We start from the raw sequence: 22,763 nt of genomic DNA on the forward strand, positions 1-22,763 counted from the left end.
AATTTTATTTGTCACATACACATGGTTAGCAGATGTTAATGCGAGTGTAGCGAAATGCTTGTGCTTCTAGTTCCGACAATGCAGTGATAACCAACAAGTAATCTAACAAGTCATCTGAACATCACACCTGCGGGACAGGTACAGGATGGCATCAACAACTGCCCGAGTTACACCAGGAACGCACAATCCCTCCATCAGTGCCCAGACTGTCCACAATGGGCTGAGAGAGGCTGGACTGAGGGCTAATAGGCCTGTTGTAAGACAGGTCCTCACCAGACATCACCGGCAACAACGTCGCCTATGGGCATAAATCCACCATCACTGGACCAGACAGGACTGGCTAAAAGTCCTCTTCACTGATAAGTTACTGTTTTGTCTCACCAGGGGTGAATAGAATATCTTCCCTGTGCGTTACAGGGAAGATATTCTCCTCCCTCATGTGGTACCCTTCCTGCAAACTCATCCTGACATAACCCTTCAGCATGACAATGCCACCAGCCACACTGCTCATTCTGTGCGTGGTTTCCTGCAAGACAGGAATGTCAGTGTTCTGTAATGGCCAGCGAAGAGCCCAGATCTCAATCCCAATGAGCACGTCTGGGACCTGTTGGATCGGAGGGTGAGGGCTAGGGCTAGGGCCATTCCCCCCAGAAATGTCTGGGAACTTGCAGGTGCCTTGGTGGAAGAGTGGGGTAACATCTGACAGCAAGGACTGGCAAATCTGGTGCAGTCCATGAGGATGAGATGCACTGCAGTACTTAATGCAGCTGGTGGCCACACCAGATACTGTTACTTTTGACCCCCCCATTTGTTCAGGGACACATTATTCAATTTATTTTAGTCACATGTCTGTGGAACTTGTTCAGTTTATGTCTCAGTTGTTGAATCTTGTTATGTTCATACAAATATATACATGTTAAGTTTGCTGAAAATAAACGCAGTTGACAGTGAAAGGACGTTTCTTTTTTTGCTGAGTTTAGCTAATTTCTTGCTCATCAATTTTGACATTGCCATTCGCGTTCTATGGTTTTCTAGGAACAGACTTGTCCGCAGTGGTTTAACAGTACCCAATTGTCAAACTTGAGTAAAAGTAAATATACCTTAAAAGATAACGACGCAAGTAAAAGTCACCCAGTAAAATACTACTTGAATAAAAGTCTAAAAATATTTGGTTTTGGAATATACTTAGGAATCAAAATTAAAAGTATAAATCATTTAAAATTCCTTATAATAATCAACTGAGACGGCACAATGTTTTTAAATATGTTTTATACGGAAAGCCAGGCGCACACTTCGACAGTCAGACATAATTTACAAACTAAGCATTTGTGTTTAGTGAGTCTGCCAGATCAGAGGCAGTGGGGATGACCAAGGAGGTTTTCTTGATTAGTGTGTGAATTAGACACATTTCCTGTCCTGCTAAGCATTCAAAATGTAACGAGTACTTTTGGGTGTCAGGGAAATGTAGTGGAGTAAAAGTTTTCAAAAATATAAATAATAAAGTTAAGTACAGATACCCAAAATACTACTTAAAGTAGTACTTTTACTAAAGTACTTTACACCACTGGACTTACATAAGGTTTACATCCTACAAAAAAGGTCTGTGTGTAAATGAGTGTGACCACTTTGGATATGAATTGATGCTGGTCTTTCTATGCTGTATCTGTTACAAGCCTCAGAAAGGGTGTCTGAGTCAGCCTGCTGTAGATAAAGGAAAACAGACATCGAAGTTAGTCGAGCTGTGTGGCAGTTCAAGCGCATTCTTTATTCCTTTCCCAAATATTGTCTTGTTCAATCATGTCCCAATTCAATTACATATTTCTCATTCAACTTCAATACATCAGCTAGAATAATTATTCACAGTATACATCATAAAATTAATTCATTGACATTTGACCTTCTCTTCTGTGATGCTGTAAGAAGCTCTCTGTATAGAGGAGAGTTCTTTTCAAGCTTGTGTTGCTTTCTCAGGTGGGCTGGCAGTCTTTTGACCACTTCATGACAGCCTGTCATGGGGCAAGGCCTGGAGTGATGGTTGTTTTTAGCCTTGCTGCTGCCACCATGTCTGCTTGGTGCTCCGAGACCGAATATGTTGACTGCAGACTGGGCCTCCGCTCTGCCCCACTCATGGACCTGCCGCAGGTGACGAGGTAGGTGAATGACGGTGACTTGATGTAACAGTACTCTTCTTGCGTTGTGTACAATCAGTCATCGACACGGAACTCCAACATGTAGCACCAGTCATGTAGATTTATTCTGATAGGAACGACACAAAATTGCACGTCATGCAATGCACGTCTCACCATCCAACTCTGCACTCACGCACTGTACAAAATATATGACCCCCCCCCCCACCAGACACAGTAAGTTGCTAGCTAGTACTGGCGGGAATTCTTTACAACAAAATGCACAACACATATTCTCCAAAAACCGCTGCATCTTATGTGTGATGTTCGAATAACATTTACAAACAATTTGATATAAATTGTACATTTAAATCATCACTTGAGAGTATAAAAATCACTTTTGATGTACAGTGCTTGGCAACCAACAACTTACCGCTGGTTTGGTGCTTGTTCACTGGGACGATTCTAACTGGAACATCCCCCCTCGTAAGCCAGCTACGCAAACCAGCCAATAAGATGCCATGTTGAGTAGGTGAAGGCAAGACAAACTCAAACCAAAAACCCATTGGCTTAACAATAAAGTGGCAAGGGGAATCACCAATATAACCCTGTTACATTGACAGCCGGCCACCGGACACCTCCTCCTTTGTGTTTTGTGTTGGTTTTCCTTTCTTTTGAGTCTTTGGTCCACACCTGTAAACATATCATTGACAACAAAGAAGAGAACATGGTTATGATGGAGACGGGTGATGATGTTGGAATTAAGATGAGGAAGGTTTGCTCTGCTAAGGACCTGGTGCATCTAAATGGTCAAAAGAGGATCTTTAGGATAAAGGAAAGAAACGTGGTGAGTGCTGGATGCTGCCAACTTGGTATTTGCTTTTAAAAAATCCACTTTTCCACCACATTAGTACCAATGATTTTTTTATATAGCTACATCATTGATAGGTAATAGGGAGAGGCTACGGTACCTATTGGATAGTTGGTTTCTTTGGGGTCTTTAGTCCGTTGATCTTGGTGGTTTTCAGCAGAAAATGTCACCGTCTGCAACAATATAACCAAATCTGAACTCCTAGTAGCAAGTTGCATACTGTAAACAGCAAAGTGCATTGACTAGGTACAGTTCTCCAAACAGTTTTTCTCTCCAGTCATGTCTTGAGATACGGTGCCCTCTATTTACTTGTTCGTAGTGAAACAAAGATTCGCAACATCCCATCTGCACATCCGGAAACAACCCAAGGTAATGTACATAGCTAGCTAAAATTGATAGAGCATTTTAGGTTTATTTTACATTTTTAAATCGTCTAAATCGTCCAATAACCTATACAGTGACGGTATATACATTTGGTTTTAATGACTGACGTCGTCCTTATTGCCATATACAGTTAATCATGGTGTGACTACTAAATCAGCTGATAACTACAGTATGCTAACGTTAGCTCTCGAAAACTCTTCTCTGTATGTTGCTTTTCAGGGTTTCAGCTGTTACACCCGCATTTGTCTCAATGTAAACAAAAATGCGACGCTCTGTTTTAACGTTTAGAAAAGTAAATAATAATCGCGTTCAACCCGGTTTTCGAAACGTATATTTCATTTCCGTGAGAATTTTTTTTTTCAAAAAAAAATATACACTATACTGTAGCTGGGCCGGTTCCACGATTAGCCAAAAGGATTAGCCCCCTCATTTGAAACTTGTGCCCCTTCAGTTTTTGTTGTAATGTCTCTATATAAAAAAATATATATTTTTAAACGATTGAGTGACAGGTTGGCACAAAATCTGTATCTCTGCTGCACTGTCAGCACAATAGACAGAGCTCGTTGTCATTGTGAAGCTACCCACTCGGCAAAGAAGTCAATTCAATGTCTATTCCACGTTGGTTAAACTTAATTTAATTGAAATGACGTGGAAACAGTATTAATTCAATTAGAGTGTGCCCAGTGGGTAGCCTATCACAGCTGGATTGTATTTTCCAGGGAGGTGAATGGTTGGGCAGGTGTGTCACTCTGTTCCACCTCAGGCCCCATGGCTCACAGTGTCAGGAGAGATGCCCCTGAGCTCCCTGACTTCTCTCTGCTCAAGAGGCTGGCCAGGGACCAGCTCATTTACCTACTAGAACAGGTAGGACTACTCCACTCATCTTCCCCCCACTCAGGTTATCAATTGTCTTGTGTCTTAGTATCCACAAGTACTCACACAAGTCATGGATCCTATTAAAGTTGTAAAGCCTGGGTCAGTTTCCCAGACAGTCCTGGTCCTGGACTAAAAATCTGTTTCAATTGAGATTCTATAGGCTTAATCTGTGTCTGGGAAACTGTCCCTCTATGTTTCTGTAATGTATATTAGTCTCTACTGCTGGTAGCAATTCTAAATTCCTCTTCTGGGGATTGATTAGGTATATTCATCATCCTCATCATCATCATACTGCATTTTTACTCCCCTGGTTTAAAGCTACCTGGGAGGAAGGACCTGTTCATTGAGGCAGATTTGATGAGCCCCCTGGACCGCATTGCTAATGTCACAACACTAAAGGTACATGTCATTTTTATGTTTCTGAATATTTCTGTATACCATATTGATTGCCTGTCCTTACATATATCAGTTTACCAGGTTACAATGAGGTTCAGTCCTATACAATCTTTGTCACCCTTCTCCTTGTAGCAACATGATGTGGATAAGCTTTACAAAGTGGAACACAAACCCATTGTCAGCACCTCAGATCAGTAAGTAGCAAATCCGATTGTAGTTCCATAGATCCGCTTCTCTTTTATTGTCTTGGAGGAACAAGTATCAGCGCCATAACAATGTTGTAACACAGCCATAACAATGTTGTAACACCGCCATAACAATGTTGTAACACAGCCATAACAATGTCGTAACACCGCCATAACAATGTTGTAACACCGCCATAACAATGTTGTAACACCGCCATAACAATGTTGTAACACCGCCATAACAATGTTGTAACACCGCCATAACAATGTCGTAACACAGCCATAACAATGTCGTAACACAGCCATAACAATGTCGTAACACAGCCATAACAATGTCGTAACACAGCCATAACAATGTCGTAACACCGCCATAACAATGTTGTAACACCGCCATAACAATGTTGTAACACCGCCATAACAATGTTGTAACACCGCCATAACAATGTCGTAACACCGCCATAACAATGTCGTAACACCGCCATAACAATGTCGTAACACCGCCATAACAATGTCGTAACACCGCCATAACAATGTCGTAACACCGCCATAACAATGTCGTAACACCGCCATAACAATGTCGTAACACCGCCATAACAATGTCGTAACACCGCCATAACAATGTCGTAACACCGCCATAACAATGTCGTAACACCGCCATAACAATGTCGTAACACCGCCATAACAATGTCGTAACACAGCCATAACAATGTTGTAACACTGCCATAACAATGTTGTAACACCGCCATAACAATGTTGTAACACAGCCATAACAATGTTGTAACACAGCCATAACAATGTTGTAACACAGCCATAACAATGTTGTAACATATCCTTAATAATGTGCCTTCCTTGACAGACTATGCTTCCTGATCCGTCCAAGAATAAAAACTGTCAAGTGGATATGTGGTAAGTAGAATGGTGGCACCCTGATATTGAAAATCAGGTGATTCATATTGTATTTCATTAAAGTGTAATTCTTGGGATGCCAATGCAGTGAAAGATTAAGTTAGCAACGCTATTCCCTGAGAAATTAATGACTGTATTACTGTCGTCCCAGACTTTGAAATGCCTTGTCTTTTCTGGATCGGTGGTATTATCGACAGTGCTTCTGGAGTACGTTGTGTTACTGTGCAAACAAAGGCTTCTGATTTCATGTCCTTGATCGGGAAGACAATGAGGGAAATCACTCTGTTATGAGTTTGATTTATTCTTGCTCACAGATCAACTGAAGAAATGCAAAATTTACATGACTAATAATTGCAAAACACTCATTTAAATACATAACACATAATACATTACATAAATAGAATACAGAACACTTGAAACATTACAGGACATTTTTTAGAATGGAAATTGAAATATTAAAATGTGATTGTAAAACCAAAAAAAAATTGAGGGGGTAAACCATTAAAGAGGTAGAGTTATTATACAGTCTGACAGCAGTGAGTAGAGTGCCGTTTCCCAGGTGCTTCGTACGGGTAGTTATACAGGACGGTTCATGGCTGTTTCTTATATCCACTGACAAATTGGTTTCTTTTTCCAGATGTGGTCAATGCAGACAAAGCATTTGGGAGATTCAGAAGATACAAGATCATATTTAGCCCCCAGAAGGTGATTATTATGTAGTTATTGTATACTCTCTGCAATAAAACAATTATATTTGTTTTCTTTGCTCATTCTTCTCTCGCTTTCCGTGTCTCTTACAGTTTTATGCATGCGAGAACCTTTTGGAGGAGCAGGGAATCTTTGGTGGTAGGTGTCTTTTGATATTTCATATTCATATTTTGATATTCCAGATGTTTGAATGTTAACAGACACTTTTTCACTCCCTTGTGAAGATGTGACTACTGACGAGTGGTCATTCTACCTCCTGCCCCTGGACGATGACATCATTAGCTTGGAGCTTCCGGAATTCTTCAGAGACTACTTCTTGGTAATGATAGACAGTAGTGCTGATGGGAGCTGTATTTAGGAATATCAGTCCCACTTTATGATGCAAAAATTATGTATTTACATGTAGTAGTTACATAAGCAGGTACAGTGTAATAACAAATTAGTAACACATTTTGGCATATAACTAACAACCTAGTACTGGGACTAGCGTGGTTATATTCATAGTGCTAATTATTTTGCTAACAAGCATGACCTGTGTGTCCACAGGAGGGAGACCAGCGCTGGGTGAGAACAGCGGGTAGTGCCCTGCATCTCCTACACTCTGTCTACGGCCCCTTCTCTAAGGTGTATGGGATCGGACGATGCTCCAAGGTAAGATCAGCTCAGTACATCAACACTCTTTAATGTACTTTTGTATACCGCAATTCAGCCTTTAGCTGACTTGTATACTGAATTAAAACAAAGCTAAAATACATCTGGGATTATGATTCTAGATGGTACTGAATGAATGATTTACTACGGGTGCCAGTCTGTTTATGTTTCAGCCAACCAGTCTTGTCTTGTTCATCAAGGTAGAGCTGTATGTTGTTGAATGCAGACACAGTCAGAAATCAGCACCGGTACAGATTATTTAGATTTTCAAACACCATGATTTAGATGAGATTCATAGAGTATGTGTTAACGGTATGTCTGGTTTCTTGCCCGGTTCAGATGGCGTATGAATCGTGGAGGGAGCAGGTGGAGGAGGGGGAACAGAGAGCGCGTCAAGCGGAGATCGGAAATGTGTTTCTCATTGACAGAGGTAGATCTTTCTTGAACTGTGAATCACGGCAGTTGTGACGTTTGTCTTATTTGTTGCTCTCATTTTTTGACATTTGAAATATGCTATTGGATAATGTTGTTATTCATTCTCACAGACTAACGTATGAAAATGTGGATTTGGAATGGAATTCTCCTTTAAGTATAACAATAGGGTGATACTTGTCATAATAATAGCTGATATCATACTAATGTTTTCTCTCATTCTCTTTGCAGATGTGGACCTTGTGACTCCTCTGTGTTCCCAGGTTGTCTATGAAGGACTTGTCGACGATATTTTCAGAATTAAATGTGGTAAGCAATGATATTTGCTCTGATTACAGTCTCTACTTTGAAATAGCTATACTGCAAATAATGTGGTCTTTATATATTGTGTCCTAGTCAAGGACCACACACACTGAAGCCTCTTATTGCTGTATACCATTACAGTTACAATGCATAAAATGGCATTAAGATCTTATTGCATGTCCATTGTCTGTATGGAATTCTAATCCATCTCTTTGTCCTATAGGATGTGTGGAGTTTTGTCCAGATGTCACCTCCTCTGACAAGAGTATAAAAGTGATGCTAAACTCTCAAGATAAGGTTGTCCTTTTAGAAGTATAACACGGTTGAATTGATATCATTTCCCCATCACTGGTTTAAGGATGAAAGTCTCACTGGAATTTGTGCGTGCTTCTATCTCAGGTTTTTAACGAGATCAGGAACGAGCATTTCTCCCAGGTGTTTGGCTTCCTAAGTCAAAAGGCCCGAAACCTCCAGACTGCATATGATGTGAGTGTTTCATTCTGACCATATTTACATCTATATGAGCCTTTGTGCTTCCAATTGATTTGTTTACCTTTATTTGCTAGGTATGGTAAGCTGATTGACAGCACATTTATAATTTCCAACAATTCCCCCCTGGTGAAGTGTTGCCCTGCGTGGATGCATAATATTTGTTTTAAATGCCCCCTTAGAGCTTTCTTTACATCAGAGTAGAAGTTCATGTTTGACGATTATTCATCTCTCTCCGTCTCTGTCATTACAGAAGCGTAGTGGAATGGACATTAAACAGATGAAGACGTTTGTGTCGGAGGAGCTGAAAGGGTTAAAACAGGAGCATCGGCTCCTCAGTCTGCGTGAGTATTGAGTCTCTACTTCCCCAGAGTCAAATGAATTGGTTGAGACCATTTCTATGTCTGCGTGCATTTTGAAGGAAGTTGTTAACTGGTGTTAGCGCAATTTATTTTTTGTTTTTATTTAACTTGGCAAGTCAGTTAAGAACAAATTCTTATTTACAATGACAGGCTACCCCGGCCAAGCCCCTCCCTAACCTGGGCGACGCTGGGCCAATTGTGTGCCGCCCTATGGGACTCCTGGTCACGGCCGGTTGTGATACAGCCTGGGATTGAACCCGGGTCTGTAGTGACGCCTCTAGCACTGCGATGCAGCCTTAGACCGCTGCACCACACAGGATCCTATGAATGAATGGAAGTCTATGGTAACTGCTCGTATGCTATTAGATACCAAAGACCCTCAGTCATTGCGCTAACACTAGTTAACATTGGCTCGAGAAACTACCTCTAACTTCCTTCATACTGGATGTAGAGACATACAAATGGTATCCATGAGTTCATCAGACTGAGGAAGTAGATAAAGGGCTTCATTGCAAAAATCCTGAAGTATCCCTTTAAAAGACATGTCTCTCTTCAGATATTGGTGCCAGTGAGTCGATGATGAAGAAGAAAACGAAGCAGGACTTCCAAGAGCTGTTGAAGACAGAGCACTGTAATATTACATTACATAGGCTATACTGTACTTTGAGGCATATGCTTTTTCCCCATATGAATCCCATTTCCTGCATTGCATAATAACTGATACTTATTTCTCCACCCGACAGCCTTACTGGAGGGTTTGAAATCCGTGAATGTATTACCTACATAGAGGAGCATATCAATAGACAGGTGAGATTGTCTGGAAGATAATGGTACTATAGAAATATAATGAATAGAAAGGGCGTCTCCATTCAAGTCAATGATGTCATAATGGCTGGACTGGCAGCCATTCTGAGTGTACCCATGAGTTTACCAGTCAAATTGCCAGGAGTAGAGCCTCCAAACCCGTTCTATTCATTATATTTCTACGAATGCTACATGCATACAGGTAATCATAGTGCTAAATCGGCCCAATAAGATTTATATTACAGATTGTGTTCATCAATCATCCTGGCACATTATTGTTTCTTTGTAACTATAATTATTCTCTCCAACCACATCAAACTGTAAACCTGGAGGAAGCTATCGTTCACCTTATTGTGTTATCGTTCACCTTATTGTGTTATCGTTCACCTTATTGTGTTATCGTTCACCTTATTGTGTTATCGTTCACCTTATTGTGTTATCGTCCACCTTATTGTGTTATCGTCCACCTTATTGTGTTATCGTCCACCTTATTGTGTTATCGTCCACCTTATTGTGTTATCGTCCACCTTATTGTGTTATCGTCCACCTTATTGTGTTATCGTTCACCTTATTGTGTTATCTTATTGTGTTTCACCTTATTGTGTTATCGTCCACCTTATTGTGTTATCGTCCACCTTATTGTGTTATCATCCACCTTAGGTCTCTATGGTGGAAAGTATGAGACTCCTTTGTCTGCTGTCTCTCACAGAAAACGGTGAGACTTCACAGAGATGTTTTTTAACCAAACACATGAAAATATAATTGATCTCATGATAAGATTCTTAGTCCTTTTAAATCAGCTGTTTATATTTTCTCTCAGGCCTCCTTCCCAAAGATTATCGGTCATTAAAAGCCCAGTTTCTACAGGTGGGTTCTGGTATCATAGGTATTGTTTTAAATTATATATAGCACTGGTTGGGAAAAACTGGTTGCAATGATATCAGGCTGACATCTTTTGTGATGTCATGGTCATGTCGTGTACTAGTTGGAGGAAGAAAATAAATGTAGTGACCAGAAAAATATGACCTCTCCCAGTCCCAGATATCTTGACGTTGTCAGGAAAAAGACGTCTATACAACCAACCATTTTACAACCACAAAATGATGACATCCCAGACCAAGTTTGGCCCGCTAGTGTGTTACTGTGTAACATTGTCAGTGTAATGTGCATTTTGACTGGATTCCTTCTGTATCTTTGTATTTCCATTGTTGTTTTGTTGGAGCCTTTTCCTTGTTATATAGTTCTGTGTCCTATTTCCTCTCTCAGAGTTATGGCATTGAACACCTACTGACGTTTTCCAACCTGAAGCAGCTAGGCCTGCTGGTGGAGCAGCAGCCTGGAGAGACCCTCACTGTCATGGAGAGCAGAGTGGGCAAACTGGTCAACGACAAAACCGCAGGTCAGATACAGGCTGGTCCCAATACCATTACTGTATTTAATACAGGCTGGGTCCCAATACCGTTACTGTATTTAATACAGGCTGGGTCCCAATACCGTTACTGTATTTAATACAGGCTGGGTCCCAATACCGTTACTGTATTTAATACAGGCTGGGTCCCAATACCGTTACTGTATTTAATACAGGCTGGGTCCCAATACCGTTACTGTATTTAATACAGGCCGGGTCCCAATACCGTTACTGTATTTAATACAGGCTGGGTCCCAATACCGTTACTGTATTTAATACAGGCTGGGTCCCAATACCGTTACTGTATTTAATACAGGCCGGGTCCCAATACCGTTACTGTATTTAATACAGGCCGGGTCCCAATACCGTTACTGTATAAAACGACTTTGTTTTTCTCCTCGTTTCCTTTCCTGAATGACCACCACTAGTTGAAGTGTCTGAATAGGTTTCTTTAACCTGTCAAGTCATTGTAATAAGGAATTGGGATAAGGAAATTAAGCTAATTAAGAATAGTGAGAGACTGACTTATCTGAACCAAGTGAGGGTATAGTGATTTACATTTTTGAGACTACTACTACCCACAAAATATACATCATAGATATACTGTACTTTAGAGTCCTGACAATGACAAGATGCTCTGCAAAATATCAGCTCTTGAACCTTTCAACATGTTCTATTTTAGGAAAGCTGACTGATGCCTTCTCCTCCCTGGCCAAGAAGAGCAATTTCCGTGCCTTGGGCAGGAGGCTCAATCTGGTATGTAGTCTTTTAATTTAATTAACAAAGCAATTACCATATTAAAAACATACCCATGTATTGAGTTACTTCATGAAATTTCACTAAACATTATAGGGCGAATTCGTGTACACAGATTAAGCCTAGTCCTGGAGTCTCCATGAAACTTTGTTTTTAGTTCAGGACTAGGCTGGGAAATGGCCAGGAAATGTTGTTTTTAGTTCAGGACTAGGCTGGGAAATGGCCAGGAAACTCACCATAAAACAGGGTCCCAAACGATTTTGGCTGCGACCCGTTTTTGACATAAATAAAAAGTTGACTCCACCATGTTAAAAAACTGATGTTATCAACGGCGAATGTTTACATTTAGGATATGACAGTCTATTATAAATCAGTCTGACTGTACTTTTGTCAGTATTTCAATCTGAAGGAAATATGGTTTTAAGTGACTAAAATGCACCAGGAAAGGTATAAGTTCAGAAGATCATCAGACAATAATGTTGTCTGATCTTCAGTTTAATTTAGTGCCTGGTCTTGTCCAGTCTGTTTTAATGAGTCCTGCGTGGCTTGTGGGCATTGTGGAGGGAAACAGAAGATACATATGTGTTCCTGAGAGTCTAATCTGACAGTAATGGGGTCATAATATTTTGTATCTTGAACCATTTAAAAGATTGAGCCACATTTGTAGGAAGAAAACAGAAACCTCTGTTTATTACAACGGTATCTAGTGGCTACCGGAGGTTTCTGACAAAACCCTGGTTCTAAGAACCAAGAGCGATTTTCTTTATATATAGTTTGGGAAACACTGCCCTAAATTAACTCCATAACCAAACAGTATTGCAATGAAACCGGATGTCCTTACTATATCTATATCAAGGTGCCTAAGTCAGATGAAGAGTATGACCTCCGTGTCCCTCGAGACATGGCCTATATCTTCAGTGGAGCCTACATTCCATTGAGCTGCAAACTCATCGAACAGGTAGGTGGACTCCAATATGAATGAACTCATGGATACTAAGACAGAAGTGTGGTTTCAATTAGTGATATAATAAAAAGTATTCTGCTTGTGCTACGTCTGCAGGTATTGGAGCGTGATGGCTGGACAGGGCTCGAGGAAGTCACCCGCATGCTCAACGGACATGAATTTGCAGTCACAGGTAAGACAAGTGGGCTTGTCATTCACACTGAAATGTATGTAAATGGCACTTTTGAATGGAAAGTCCTATGAGGAAAGGGGAACACTCAGAGAATTCCAGTTCTTTATTTTCTCTCGCTCTCTACCCCCCTCTCTCAGCAGGTAGTAACGGATCAGACGCAAGGGTGAAGACCGATTCCCAGCGTATCATCCTAGTCATGTTCCTGGGTGGGTGCACCTTCTCAGAGATCTCAGCACTACGCTTTCTGGGCAGAGAGAAAGGTAAGGAAGGCTTTATATTGGGATTCTGGAAGGTGGTGGTACTAGAAATGTATCAGTGTGCCAATGTAGGGAACAGCAGAAGTCTTGAGAGGCGGGCCAGTAACCAGAGGGTTGCCGGTTCGAATCCCAATGCTGACAGGGAAAATGTAGAGGGTGTGAGCTAAGGAAATGTATATTCATGCCCCTATTTCTACCTCTATTTCTCCTAGGTTATACATTTATTGTGGTGACTACATAGTTTACAATACATGTTTTATATAGGTCAAGCGGGTTCTACATAATTACTTTGTACCATTGAAAAAGAGACCTTGGCTCTCAATTGGGATTTTCTGTATAAATACAAGTTGAATAAAAGTGGATAATGTGTTCTCTCTATGGTGTTTCTAGGTCTTAAATTCATTGTGGTGACCACAGCTATCACAAACAGTGCCAGACTTCTGGAGTCTATGTTGGACAACCATGCATGAGTCCTGGGGTCTTTCTATCATTGCCAATGGAAGCATCCAGCTTGTGGTCCAAGACATCATGGGGACACATACAGATGACTTTTTGGACAATTTGCATTAACAATATGACAACAAGCTACATGCTTGCACCTGCTATTCAGAGTCTTGTATTGGAAGCAGTCACTGTCTAGGATAGATCTGATTCAGGAAAAAAATGATTGACGTTGGAATATATTCCATCATAGTGCTATACCATCTGCAAAAGGTGTACAAAGAATGTTGTTTTCTGTCCACAGTACAAAATAAATATGATGTTTTATTTGTTGTCTGTGATTTATAATAAATGATATTTATGAATCTTACGATATCAAATACCTGTAGGTAAATAAACAATGACGTCTCTGTGCGGTAACATTTGAAAGCATGTCTGTCACTTTACTGGTAATAACTGTTCGTCTTCTTAAGTCCACGCCCTTGCGCATGCGCACATGGTACCACCATGTCTAGACGATGACATAATGGCCGTCCTCAACCAATGAGAAACAAGACCGCAATTTGATGCATATTTTTGAATCGGACAGAAACGGCTTGACTTGAGAGAGAATTAACACAGGCAAAGCTGAAGGACAGAGATTTGAGGATTTATGAGAAGTTTTGCTGCAAACTTCAACAAAACTGACTTAATTACTGGGACATCACGATGAGGAAGAGGCAAGTGAATTGTATTCGTAAAAAGTATTGCATTTGGCATGCAGAATTGAAATGTCAAGCTAGCTGTTAGCTAATTTAACAGCATCAGTGTTTTGTGACTAACGTTATACCTAGCTACCTATATAGAAATTGCAAGATTACTAAAGATTATGAGTTTCTAGCTAAATCAACATTTTAGCAAACGGTAGATGTCAATTTGCCAGGAATGACTAACGTTTAGGCTAGACAGTTATTCACAGACTAGGCTGCGAGCACGTTACCTAACGTTACTGTCTGTAATACCACAGATATAACTTATTTGATTGTACTATACTGTAACGTTAACAGTTAACGACTGGGTGTGTCTGCAAAGCTGAATGAAGGATGGACTGCTGTGTGTTATCAATTCAAAGACTGATAAATTACAATAGCAGGACGACATTGACAATAACGTTAATGCTGTCCAGTAAAGTCAAGTAACTTTTTAACTAGTCATGCCAGTCCAAAAATTAAACATTTTTATATATGTCCCCGGCCCATTCCAGTGAGGTGCTCGCAGCCGAGTCAGTGGCTTGCCTGAATAAAGCTCTCTGCCACTTGAAGGACATCTGGGAAGAGATAGGAATACCAGAAGACCAAAGACTACAGAGAACCAATGTGGTCAAGAATCACATCAAGGTGAGTCAGAACAAATTGACACTCAAGCATAGAGTGTAATTCTCCAAGAAACAACATTCTCAAAGCCGTGACACCTGTCTGTGCACCTGCTGTAGCTAGTTAACTAGCTAGCTCTGCTCCAGGGCGTCTGGTGAAGAGCTAGAACAGTAGCTAGCTAACCTACTTTTGAGGGGTGTGTTGCTAGGCTACATCACACTTATGCCCTATCTATTTAGTCTGCTAAATGTGAGATTTGTATATGTAGCTAATTCACAAGTATGTATTCCTTCCTATATGTGGACTGACTAGTCATTTCTGCACATCTCTCATCAGAGTTTGTTAGACATGATGATAACAGAGGAGGAGTCTCTTAGGACCAGACTGTTGAGCAGCATCGAAGCCTGTCGCAAACAACTGGATACGCTGTGCTTGGAACTGCAGCTACCCCCATTTGAGGTAAGCATCCTAAAAGTTTCTAACAGGGTCTGAAAAGTTTTACTAGAATGCAAATGACATAATACATTGAAATATAATGACTGGTGGATAGGGATTCAAATCAATGTCCCAATCAAATTTCCATGGTCTGATTGGCTTTGTCCTTTCTAGTAATTATATTTCTAGGATACAGCATGTACTGCTTACTATGATGATTTATGGACTTATTGCTGTCCATTTCTTGAAGATGAGTGGATGGAGAAAAAAGGGCTATTATGGAAAAGAAGGGAATGAGGCCATTCCAGTTTAGATAAGTCCATTTTCAAATTTGAAGATTTCTTTGGAGAAGTCTTCCAGGGTTGGGGCCAATTCAGGATGTAAACTGAAATTCTCTTTTCAGTTTACTTCCTGAATACTCTAAATGTAAATAGCATTAACCCCAACCCTGGTGCCTTCCCTGGGTACAGATCTGGGATCAGTTTCCCCTCCTCAATACTCACCTTAACCATTAGTGGGGGAAATACAGTGTCTAGGGGCAACTTCACCCAATACCTTTTCTCTCACCAGGAGGAGAGGGCGTCACCATGCTGCAGCAGGAGAAGGAGATCCGGACCCAGGTGGAGATGTTGGTGAAGGAGCGGACCCAGAGGATGCAGCAGCTGAAGGCCTTGACGGAGCGCGACCAGGACCTATGTGACACTCTGTGTTCGGACCCCTACGCCCTCGACCCTAACACCGTGCCCTCCCTGGAGCAGCTGGACGGCTTCCGCCAGCACATCGCCAGCCAGACCACAGAGAAGGTGGATAGGGATTTGTAATAAAAGCAGACCCTGGATTCCCATACCAGCAGTATTTGTTTAGAAAAACATAATGTAGCTGCACTTGATTGCGTTTACCTGGCGCAATGGAACTAATGGAATAGTCCCAAAGGAGCAAACCCCATGTGATACATCATGCAGGTTCAATCAAATACTCAAAGGATTTGAAAGAAAACATGTTATTTGAACGTAGATGTGAATGATGGTGCATACTTCAAAGCCTGCTCCTGCAGAGCTGCTGTTTGTTCTGCCATTTTGTTTCAGCCCGGCACTTATTTGCTGATTCAACTACTCTCCGTCTTTAATCTAGATTCATGATTAGTTGAATTGTTTGTAGTAAAGTCAAAAAATGTTGGCCATTGATTCTGCGCCTCACTTAGAGAAAATAATATTGGGGGAAAACACTGATGTAAACTAATATACACATTTGAGGAGATCTCTAACGGCATATCTCTCTGCCTGTGGCCAGGAGCGGCGGCATGCTGAGTTTGTGGGCATCAAGAGGCAGATCATCCTGTGCATGGATGACCTGGACCAGCTGCCAGAGACCAGCTTCGAGAAGGACATCATCTGCGAGGACCAGGAGGCCTTCTGCCTGTCCAAAGACAACATCGCCTCACTCAAACTCCTCCTCGGCCAAGTGAGAATGGAACTAATCCAATATGTTTGAGATGATGGTTTGAGCGATACTTTGCAATGTCTGTGCAGAATGAGCAAAGTTGATCTGCTCACCACCACAATACAGTAGAAAACCAGTCGACCTACACGCATTACATTTCAACAATACTGTATCAGTTCATTATCATTTCACTATAGATCATGTAAATATATTAATTTGCATTTTGTTGCTAATATCTGTCATTGGCCGTGTTCCAGGTCTTTATTGCAGTCACGCCCCATGTAAAGACAATACAAACGTTCTGGAACGTACCCATTTCCATAGTGCTCTTTTACTGACCGTCCCGTGTCTATGTTGTTCTGTCTAGCTAGAGGAGAGGAAGGCAGAGAACCAGGCGGTGTGTGAGGCTCACAGGGAGAAGATCCAGGAGCTGTGGGACAGACTGCAGGTGCCCCAGGAGGAGAGAGAGCTCTTCTCAGAGCACATGGTCGCCTCCAAGAAGAAGAACCTGGATGCTGTCAGTGAACACACTTAGCTTATGTCCCAAATGGCACCCTAATCCCTTTCTAGTGCACTTATTTTGACCAAAGCCCAATAAACAAATGTTGACCCCTTACTTGCCTAAATATTCTGAAATAACTGTTTTTATTTATTTTTGAAAGATAAGCTTGAAATGGGCTTGGTCTGACTCAACAACTTAAAACCCATATCTAAGTTTAGCTTTCTTAATGAACCAGAAAGTCAATAGTTGTTTATGGTGTTAAAAAAAAAAGGTTATCTAATTGATCCTGCTTTGTTTTATGTATACCCCTCTGGTTTGTACCCTGGCTAGTCACCATTGTCTCCAGTACTCTATCTGGCATTCTAAAGCTGTTTCTAAACAAGGTCTGTCTATTAATCAAGAAAATGTTAGAATCAAAGAACCAAATTGTTCTCTCTTCTTTTTCACACCTCAGTTGGAGGCAGAGGGCGGGCGACTGATGGAGCTCAAACGACTGAACATGCGAAACGTTACTGAAGCCATCCGCTCAGAAATGGCATGGCTCTGGGAGAAATGCTTCTTCAGCAGTGATCAGCAACAGGCCTTTGTGCCCTACTTTAGCAGTATGTTGGGTTTTCGGGTTTTGATTACAGGTTAAACACAAGCTTTGGTAGACCAATCAATGAATGAAGACTCAGAGAAGTCTTTCTAGTGAATAATGTGTGTTATGATTGTTAACTTATTAATCACATACCCGGTGCATCACATACCCAGGCATTTAGTTTTCCCTTTTGAAAAGGCAAAATAAAATCAATGTGACTGATTTTTAATAGTACATTTAATTATTTGTTTTTCCCTCATTCAGATGATTTTACAGAGCAGCTGTTGGGGCTGCACGAAGCTGAGATCCTGAGGCTGAAGCAGCACTATGAAGAACACAAGGAGCTGTTTGAGGGGGTTCAACGCTGGGAGGAGAGCTGGAGACTCTTCCTGGAACTAGAGGTTAGCAGTGGAGAAGCACCGTGGAAACATTTTAGTCATTTAGCAGACGCTCTTATCCAGAGCGACTTGCCGTTAGTGCATTCATCTTAAAATAGCTAGGTGAGACCACCACATATCACAGTTGTAGTTTGTACATTTTTGTCAATAATGACGTTATCAGCAAAGTTGGTGCTAGTAGGAAAAGACAAGTGCAATCATCTTTTTAAACATTTTTAAATGGGCTTTAAAGGGATAGTTCACTTTAAGAAAATGTTTATTGTTTATTTTTGAATTACCTAGGCTGTTTCATCCAAACAATTTTGAAGTTAAATAACATAACATTTTAATTTTGAATTACAAAAAAATATTTGTACAAATGACACATTTTTGGGGAGTCTTACTGCTATTAGCCCATACAAATGCATTAAATAACAAATTTACTACATAGAAAGTAGGTTGTTCTGAAGTGTAAGAGATATAAGAAAGGTCAGGAAACTTGTTATTATTATATATATTTTCTTACGTGTATGTAACACATATGGAATTGTGTAGTAACCAAAATAGTGTTAAACAAAAATATATTTCAGATTCTTCAAAGTAGCCACCCTTTGCCTTGATGACCGCTTTGCACACTCCTGGCATTCTCTCAACCAGCTTCACGAGGAATGCTTTTCCAGTCTTGAAGGAGTTCCCAGATATGCTGAGTACATGTTGGCTGCTTTTCCTTCACTCTGCGGTCCAACTCCTCCCAAACCATCTTAATTGGGTTGAGGTCGGGTGATGGTGGAGGCCAGGTCATCTGATGCAGCACTCAATCACTCTCCTTGGTCAAATAGCCCTCACAATCTGGAGGTGTGTTGGGTCATTGTCCTGTTCAAAAACAAATGATAGTCCCACTAAGCGCATACCAGATGGGATGGCGTATTGCTGCAGAATGCTGTGGTAGCCATGCTGGTTAAGTGTGCCTTGAATTCTAAATAAATTACTGACAACGTCACCAGCAAAGCACCATCACACCACCTCCTCCATGCTTCACGGTGGGAACCACACATGCAGAGATCATCCGTCCACCTACTCTGCGTCTCACGAAGATGCAGCGGTTGGAACCAAAAATCTTACATTTGGACCACCAGTCTAATGCCCATTGCTCTTGTTTCTTGGCCCAAGCAAGTCTCTTCTTCTTATTGGTGTCCTTTAGTAGTGGTTTCTTTGCAGCAATTTGACCATGAAGGCCTGATTCATGCAGTCTCCTGTGAACAGTTGATGTTGAGATGTGTCTGTTACTTGAACTCTGAAGCATTTATTTGGGCTGCAATCTGAGGTGCAGTTAACTCTAATGAACTTAACTCTGGGCCTTCCTTTCCCGTGGAAGTCCTCATTAGAGCCAGTTTCATCATAGTGTTTGATGGTTGTTGCGACAGCACTTGAAGAAACTTTAAAAGTTCTTGAAATTTTCCGCATTGACTGACCTTCATGTCTTAAAGTAATGATGGATAGTCGTTTCACTATTTTAGCTGTTCTTGCCATAATATGGACTTGGTCTTTTACCAAATAGGGCTATCTTGTGTATACCACCCCTACCTTGCCACAACACAACTGATTGGCTCAAATTGATGAACTTTTAACAAGGCACACCTGTTAATTGAAATGCATTCCAGGTGACTACCTCATGAAGCTGTTTGAGAGAATGCCAAGAGTGTGCAAAGCTCAAGGCAAAGGGTGGCTACTTTCAAGAATCTCAAATATAAAATACATTTAATACTTTTCTTTCTTTCTTTTTGTTATTACATGATTCCATGTGTTATTTCATAGTTTTGATAGCTTCACTAGTATTCTACAATGTAGAAAATAGTAAAAAATAAAGACAATAATGAGTAGGTGTGTCCTAACTTTTGACTGGTACTCTACTTTCATTTTTTAAAAATTGTCAACCGGTACCGAGGGACTTTCAGATGAGTCTTGTGAGGCCTGTGGGTGTCCTAGAGAAAAACAACCGATGTACTAGTATGTAGCCCAAACTGTTCGGCCGTATAGACAGAAGTTGTCAGATCGTCTGTACCAACTTCAGACAAGTCCCAAGATGCTTGTGGGGGTCGTGGAGCAAAATGTTTCCAAAGAGGGTCATGATAGTTTGTAGGCAAAACCGTTTGGACGCTACAGACTATTTTGTGCAAAGACCAATGAGACCAATTTTCGGTATGTCTCATGGTCTGACAAACACCGCTCTGTCACCTTTCACCCCAAATGCGGAAGTGTTACATAGGCGGATGCAGTGGAATGAGACACATCCAATGCAAAAAAACATCTCTAGCTTAAATTGACCAACAACACAATTATTTTTTGTGTGTCTGAATTTTTGTATACTGCTCATTTAGATTTCTAAGGAGGCAGGCACAGTCATCAACCTTAGGGGGTTTTAACCCCTGGCATGACCTTTTTATCCCCACAGAAAAAAGCCACAGACCCCTCCAGGTTCACCAACAGAGGAGGGAATCTGCTGAAAGAGGAGAAACAGAAAGCCGAGCTCCACAAAAGCCTGCCCAAGGTAAATCCTTTTGAAAAAGACAGGAGTCTGTATTATCCCCTTGTTAGGGGGGTAGCTACTGTACATAGAAACATGACAAGGCTCTTTTGTTTTTTTTACCAGCCGTACATAATGCTATGCTATATAAACTCATACTATACTGTAAAACACTTGGCTATATCCCTATATTTTTGTTTTGTTTGTCCAGCTTGAGAAGAAGCTGAAGGCTCAGATTGATGTGTGGGAGCGGGAGCAGGCCAGGGAGTTCCTGGTGAATGGACAGAAGTTCCTGCAGTTTGTAGAGGAGCAGTGGGAGCTGCACCGCATCGAGAAAGAGAATGAGAAGCTGGAGAGGGTAAAGACATGGCTACTCATTTGAGGGCAGAATCCTAACTTGAGAGATACAGTATTGGTCCTCTTTCCTGGACCCAGATCAAACCTAGTCCTGGACTAAGAATGTTTTTCAGTCCAGGATTAGGTTTCATTTGGATCTGGGAAACCGGACCCATCATTATTTGTTACACACTTGTCTCAAGTTAGGGTTAGGTCTGTGCAGCTAAAAGCTTACTTTGTTACAATACTTTGATCTATATTTCATTGTAACAGCAACTGAAAAAGAGCAAGCAGATTGAGGTGGATATGCTGTATGGGACAGCTGTCCGGACGCCTACCAAAAGGAGATTCCTTGGCACAACTACCCCCAGCAAAGCACGAAAGGTACCACTCCAGTGACTTTGCTGCTGCTTTTTCTAGCCTTCATACTCATGGAACAATTGCGTGAACCAATCTTAGCCTGGGTATCCAGTCTGTTTCTGGACTGCCTATGTTTGTATGACAAAGGTGGCTAAAGCAGAAACAAGACTGGACACTCAGGCTAACACAATCACTGGCTTGTGTTTTAAATAGTTGCGCATTAATAACGTGAGCTTTTGGCATCACTAACTAACTCTGTCTGTGTGTTCTCTCCAGTTCAATGGCACCACCTCCAGCCTCTCTAGTGCCAACTCTAACAGCACCATGCGCTCAGCCTATGGCGGAACTGTCTGCCACTCACCCTCCCGCCCCCCTCTGTCAGTCAACAAGGTCAATGCAGCATGTTTGTACAACAACTAACTACACTGAAAAAATATATATAAATGCAACAATTTCAAAGATTTTACAGAGTTACAGTTCAAATAAGGAAATCAGTCAATTGAAATAAATAAATTAGGCTGTAGTCTATGGATTTCACATGACTGGCAATACAGATATGCATCTGCTGGTCACAGACACACTAGAAAAACAGTCAGTATTAGGTGTGACCACCATTTTCCTCATGCAATGCAACACATTTCTTTCGCATAGAGTTGATCAGGCTGTTGATTGTGGAATGTTATCCCACTCCTTCAATGGCTGTGTGAAGTTGCTGGATATTGGCGGGAGCTGGAACACTCTGTTGTACATGTCAATCCAGAGCATCCCAAACATGCTCAATGGGTGACATGTCTGGTAAGTATGCAGTCCATGGAAGAACTGGGATATTTTCAGCTTTCATGAATTGTGTACCGACTCTTGCAACATTATCTTGCTGAATGGCACGCCAATCGTCACGGTATCTCTGCATTCAAATTGCCATCGATAAAATAAAATTGTGTTCGTTGTCTATAGCTTATGCCCGCCATTACCATAACCCCACCTCCACCATGGGGCACTCTGATCACAACATTGACATCACCAATCCGCTCGCCCACACCATACACACACACACTGCCTGCCATCTGCCCGGTACAGTTGAAACCGAGATTCATCTGTGAAGAACACACTTCTCCAATGTGCCAGTGGCCATAGAAGGTGAGCATTTGTCCAATGAAGTCAGTTTCGATGTCGAACTGCAGTCCGGTCAAGACCCTAGTGAAAAAGCTAGATGTGGAGGTCCTGGGCTGGCGTGGTTACACATGGTCTGTGGTTGTGAGGCCGGTTGGACGTACTGCCAAATTCTCTAAAACGATGTTGGAGGCGGCTTATGGTAGAGAAATTAACATTAAATTCTCTGGCAACAGCTCTGGTGGACATTCCTGCA

General features: G+C 41.3%; 2 protein-coding genes and 1 long non-coding RNA gene across 5 annotated transcripts in view; 2 read left to right on the top strand and 1 right to left on the bottom strand.

The window, feature by feature from the left end:
- Positions 1–1,744: 1,744 nt before the first annotated feature.
- Positions 1,745–2,618, bottom strand: LOC124017818. Its single transcript, XR_006835530.1, has 2 exons — positions 2,560–2,618; positions 1,745–2,256 (listed from the first exon to the last, which is right to left on the bottom strand). It is a non-coding gene; the product is annotated as an uncharacterized LOC124017818 (long non-coding RNA).
- Positions 2,619–2,781: 163 nt separating this feature from the next.
- On the top strand, positions 2,782–13,818 carry vps33b (VPS33B late endosome and lysosome associated). Its single transcript, XM_046333032.1, is given in 25 exon segments — positions 2,782–2,973; positions 4,101–4,245; positions 4,576–4,656; positions 4,786–4,847; positions 5,695–5,744; positions 6,382–6,449; positions 6,545–6,590; positions 6,677–6,771; positions 6,999–7,103; positions 7,443–7,533; positions 7,767–7,844; positions 8,062–8,135; positions 8,238–8,324; positions 8,581–8,671; positions 9,246–9,320; positions 9,433–9,441; positions 9,444–9,496; positions 10,154–10,208; positions 10,314–10,360; positions 10,760–10,892; positions 11,584–11,657; positions 12,514–12,615; positions 12,718–12,793; positions 12,931–13,053; positions 13,441–13,818. Coding segments are annotated over 24 exon segments (1,851 nt in total). The 5' UTR covers positions 2,782–2,973; positions 4,101–4,149; the 3' UTR covers positions 13,521–13,818.
- A 238-nt stretch (positions 13,819–14,056) lies between these two features.
- The window catches only part of prc1b (protein regulator of cytokinesis 1b), a 10,397-nt gene continuing 1,690 nt past the window's right edge, over positions 14,057–22,763 (top strand). For 2 of the 3 annotated variants that reach the window (XM_046333028.1, XM_046333029.1), the window contains exons 1-9: positions 15,862–16,081; positions 16,569–16,739; positions 17,086–17,235; positions 17,675–17,822; positions 18,065–18,201; positions 20,630–20,725; positions 20,913–21,059; positions 21,311–21,421; positions 21,674–21,787. In XM_046333028.1, the coding sequence (XP_046188984.1) occupies positions 15,866–16,081; positions 16,569–16,739; positions 17,086–17,235; positions 17,675–17,822; positions 18,065–18,201; positions 20,630–20,725; positions 20,913–21,059; positions 21,311–21,421; positions 21,674–21,787 (1,290 nt within the window). In that variant the 5' untranslated portion in view covers positions 15,862–15,865. Of the gene's footprint in view, positions 14,211–14,734; positions 14,868–15,179; positions 15,307–15,851; positions 16,082–16,568; positions 16,740–17,085; positions 17,236–17,674; positions 17,823–18,064; positions 18,202–20,629; positions 20,726–20,912; positions 21,060–21,310; positions 21,422–21,673; positions 21,788–22,763 lie in introns of those variants that run through there. The other variant, XM_046333031.1, reaches the window with a different exon arrangement.

The sequence above is a fragment of the Oncorhynchus gorbuscha genome, unplaced genomic scaffold (genome assembly GCF_021184085.1).
Source record: "Oncorhynchus gorbuscha isolate QuinsamMale2020 ecotype Even-year unplaced genomic scaffold, OgorEven_v1.0 Un_scaffold_333, whole genome shotgun sequence".
In the NCBI taxonomy this organism is placed as follows: Eukaryota; Metazoa; Chordata; class Actinopteri; order Salmoniformes; family Salmonidae; genus Oncorhynchus; species Oncorhynchus gorbuscha.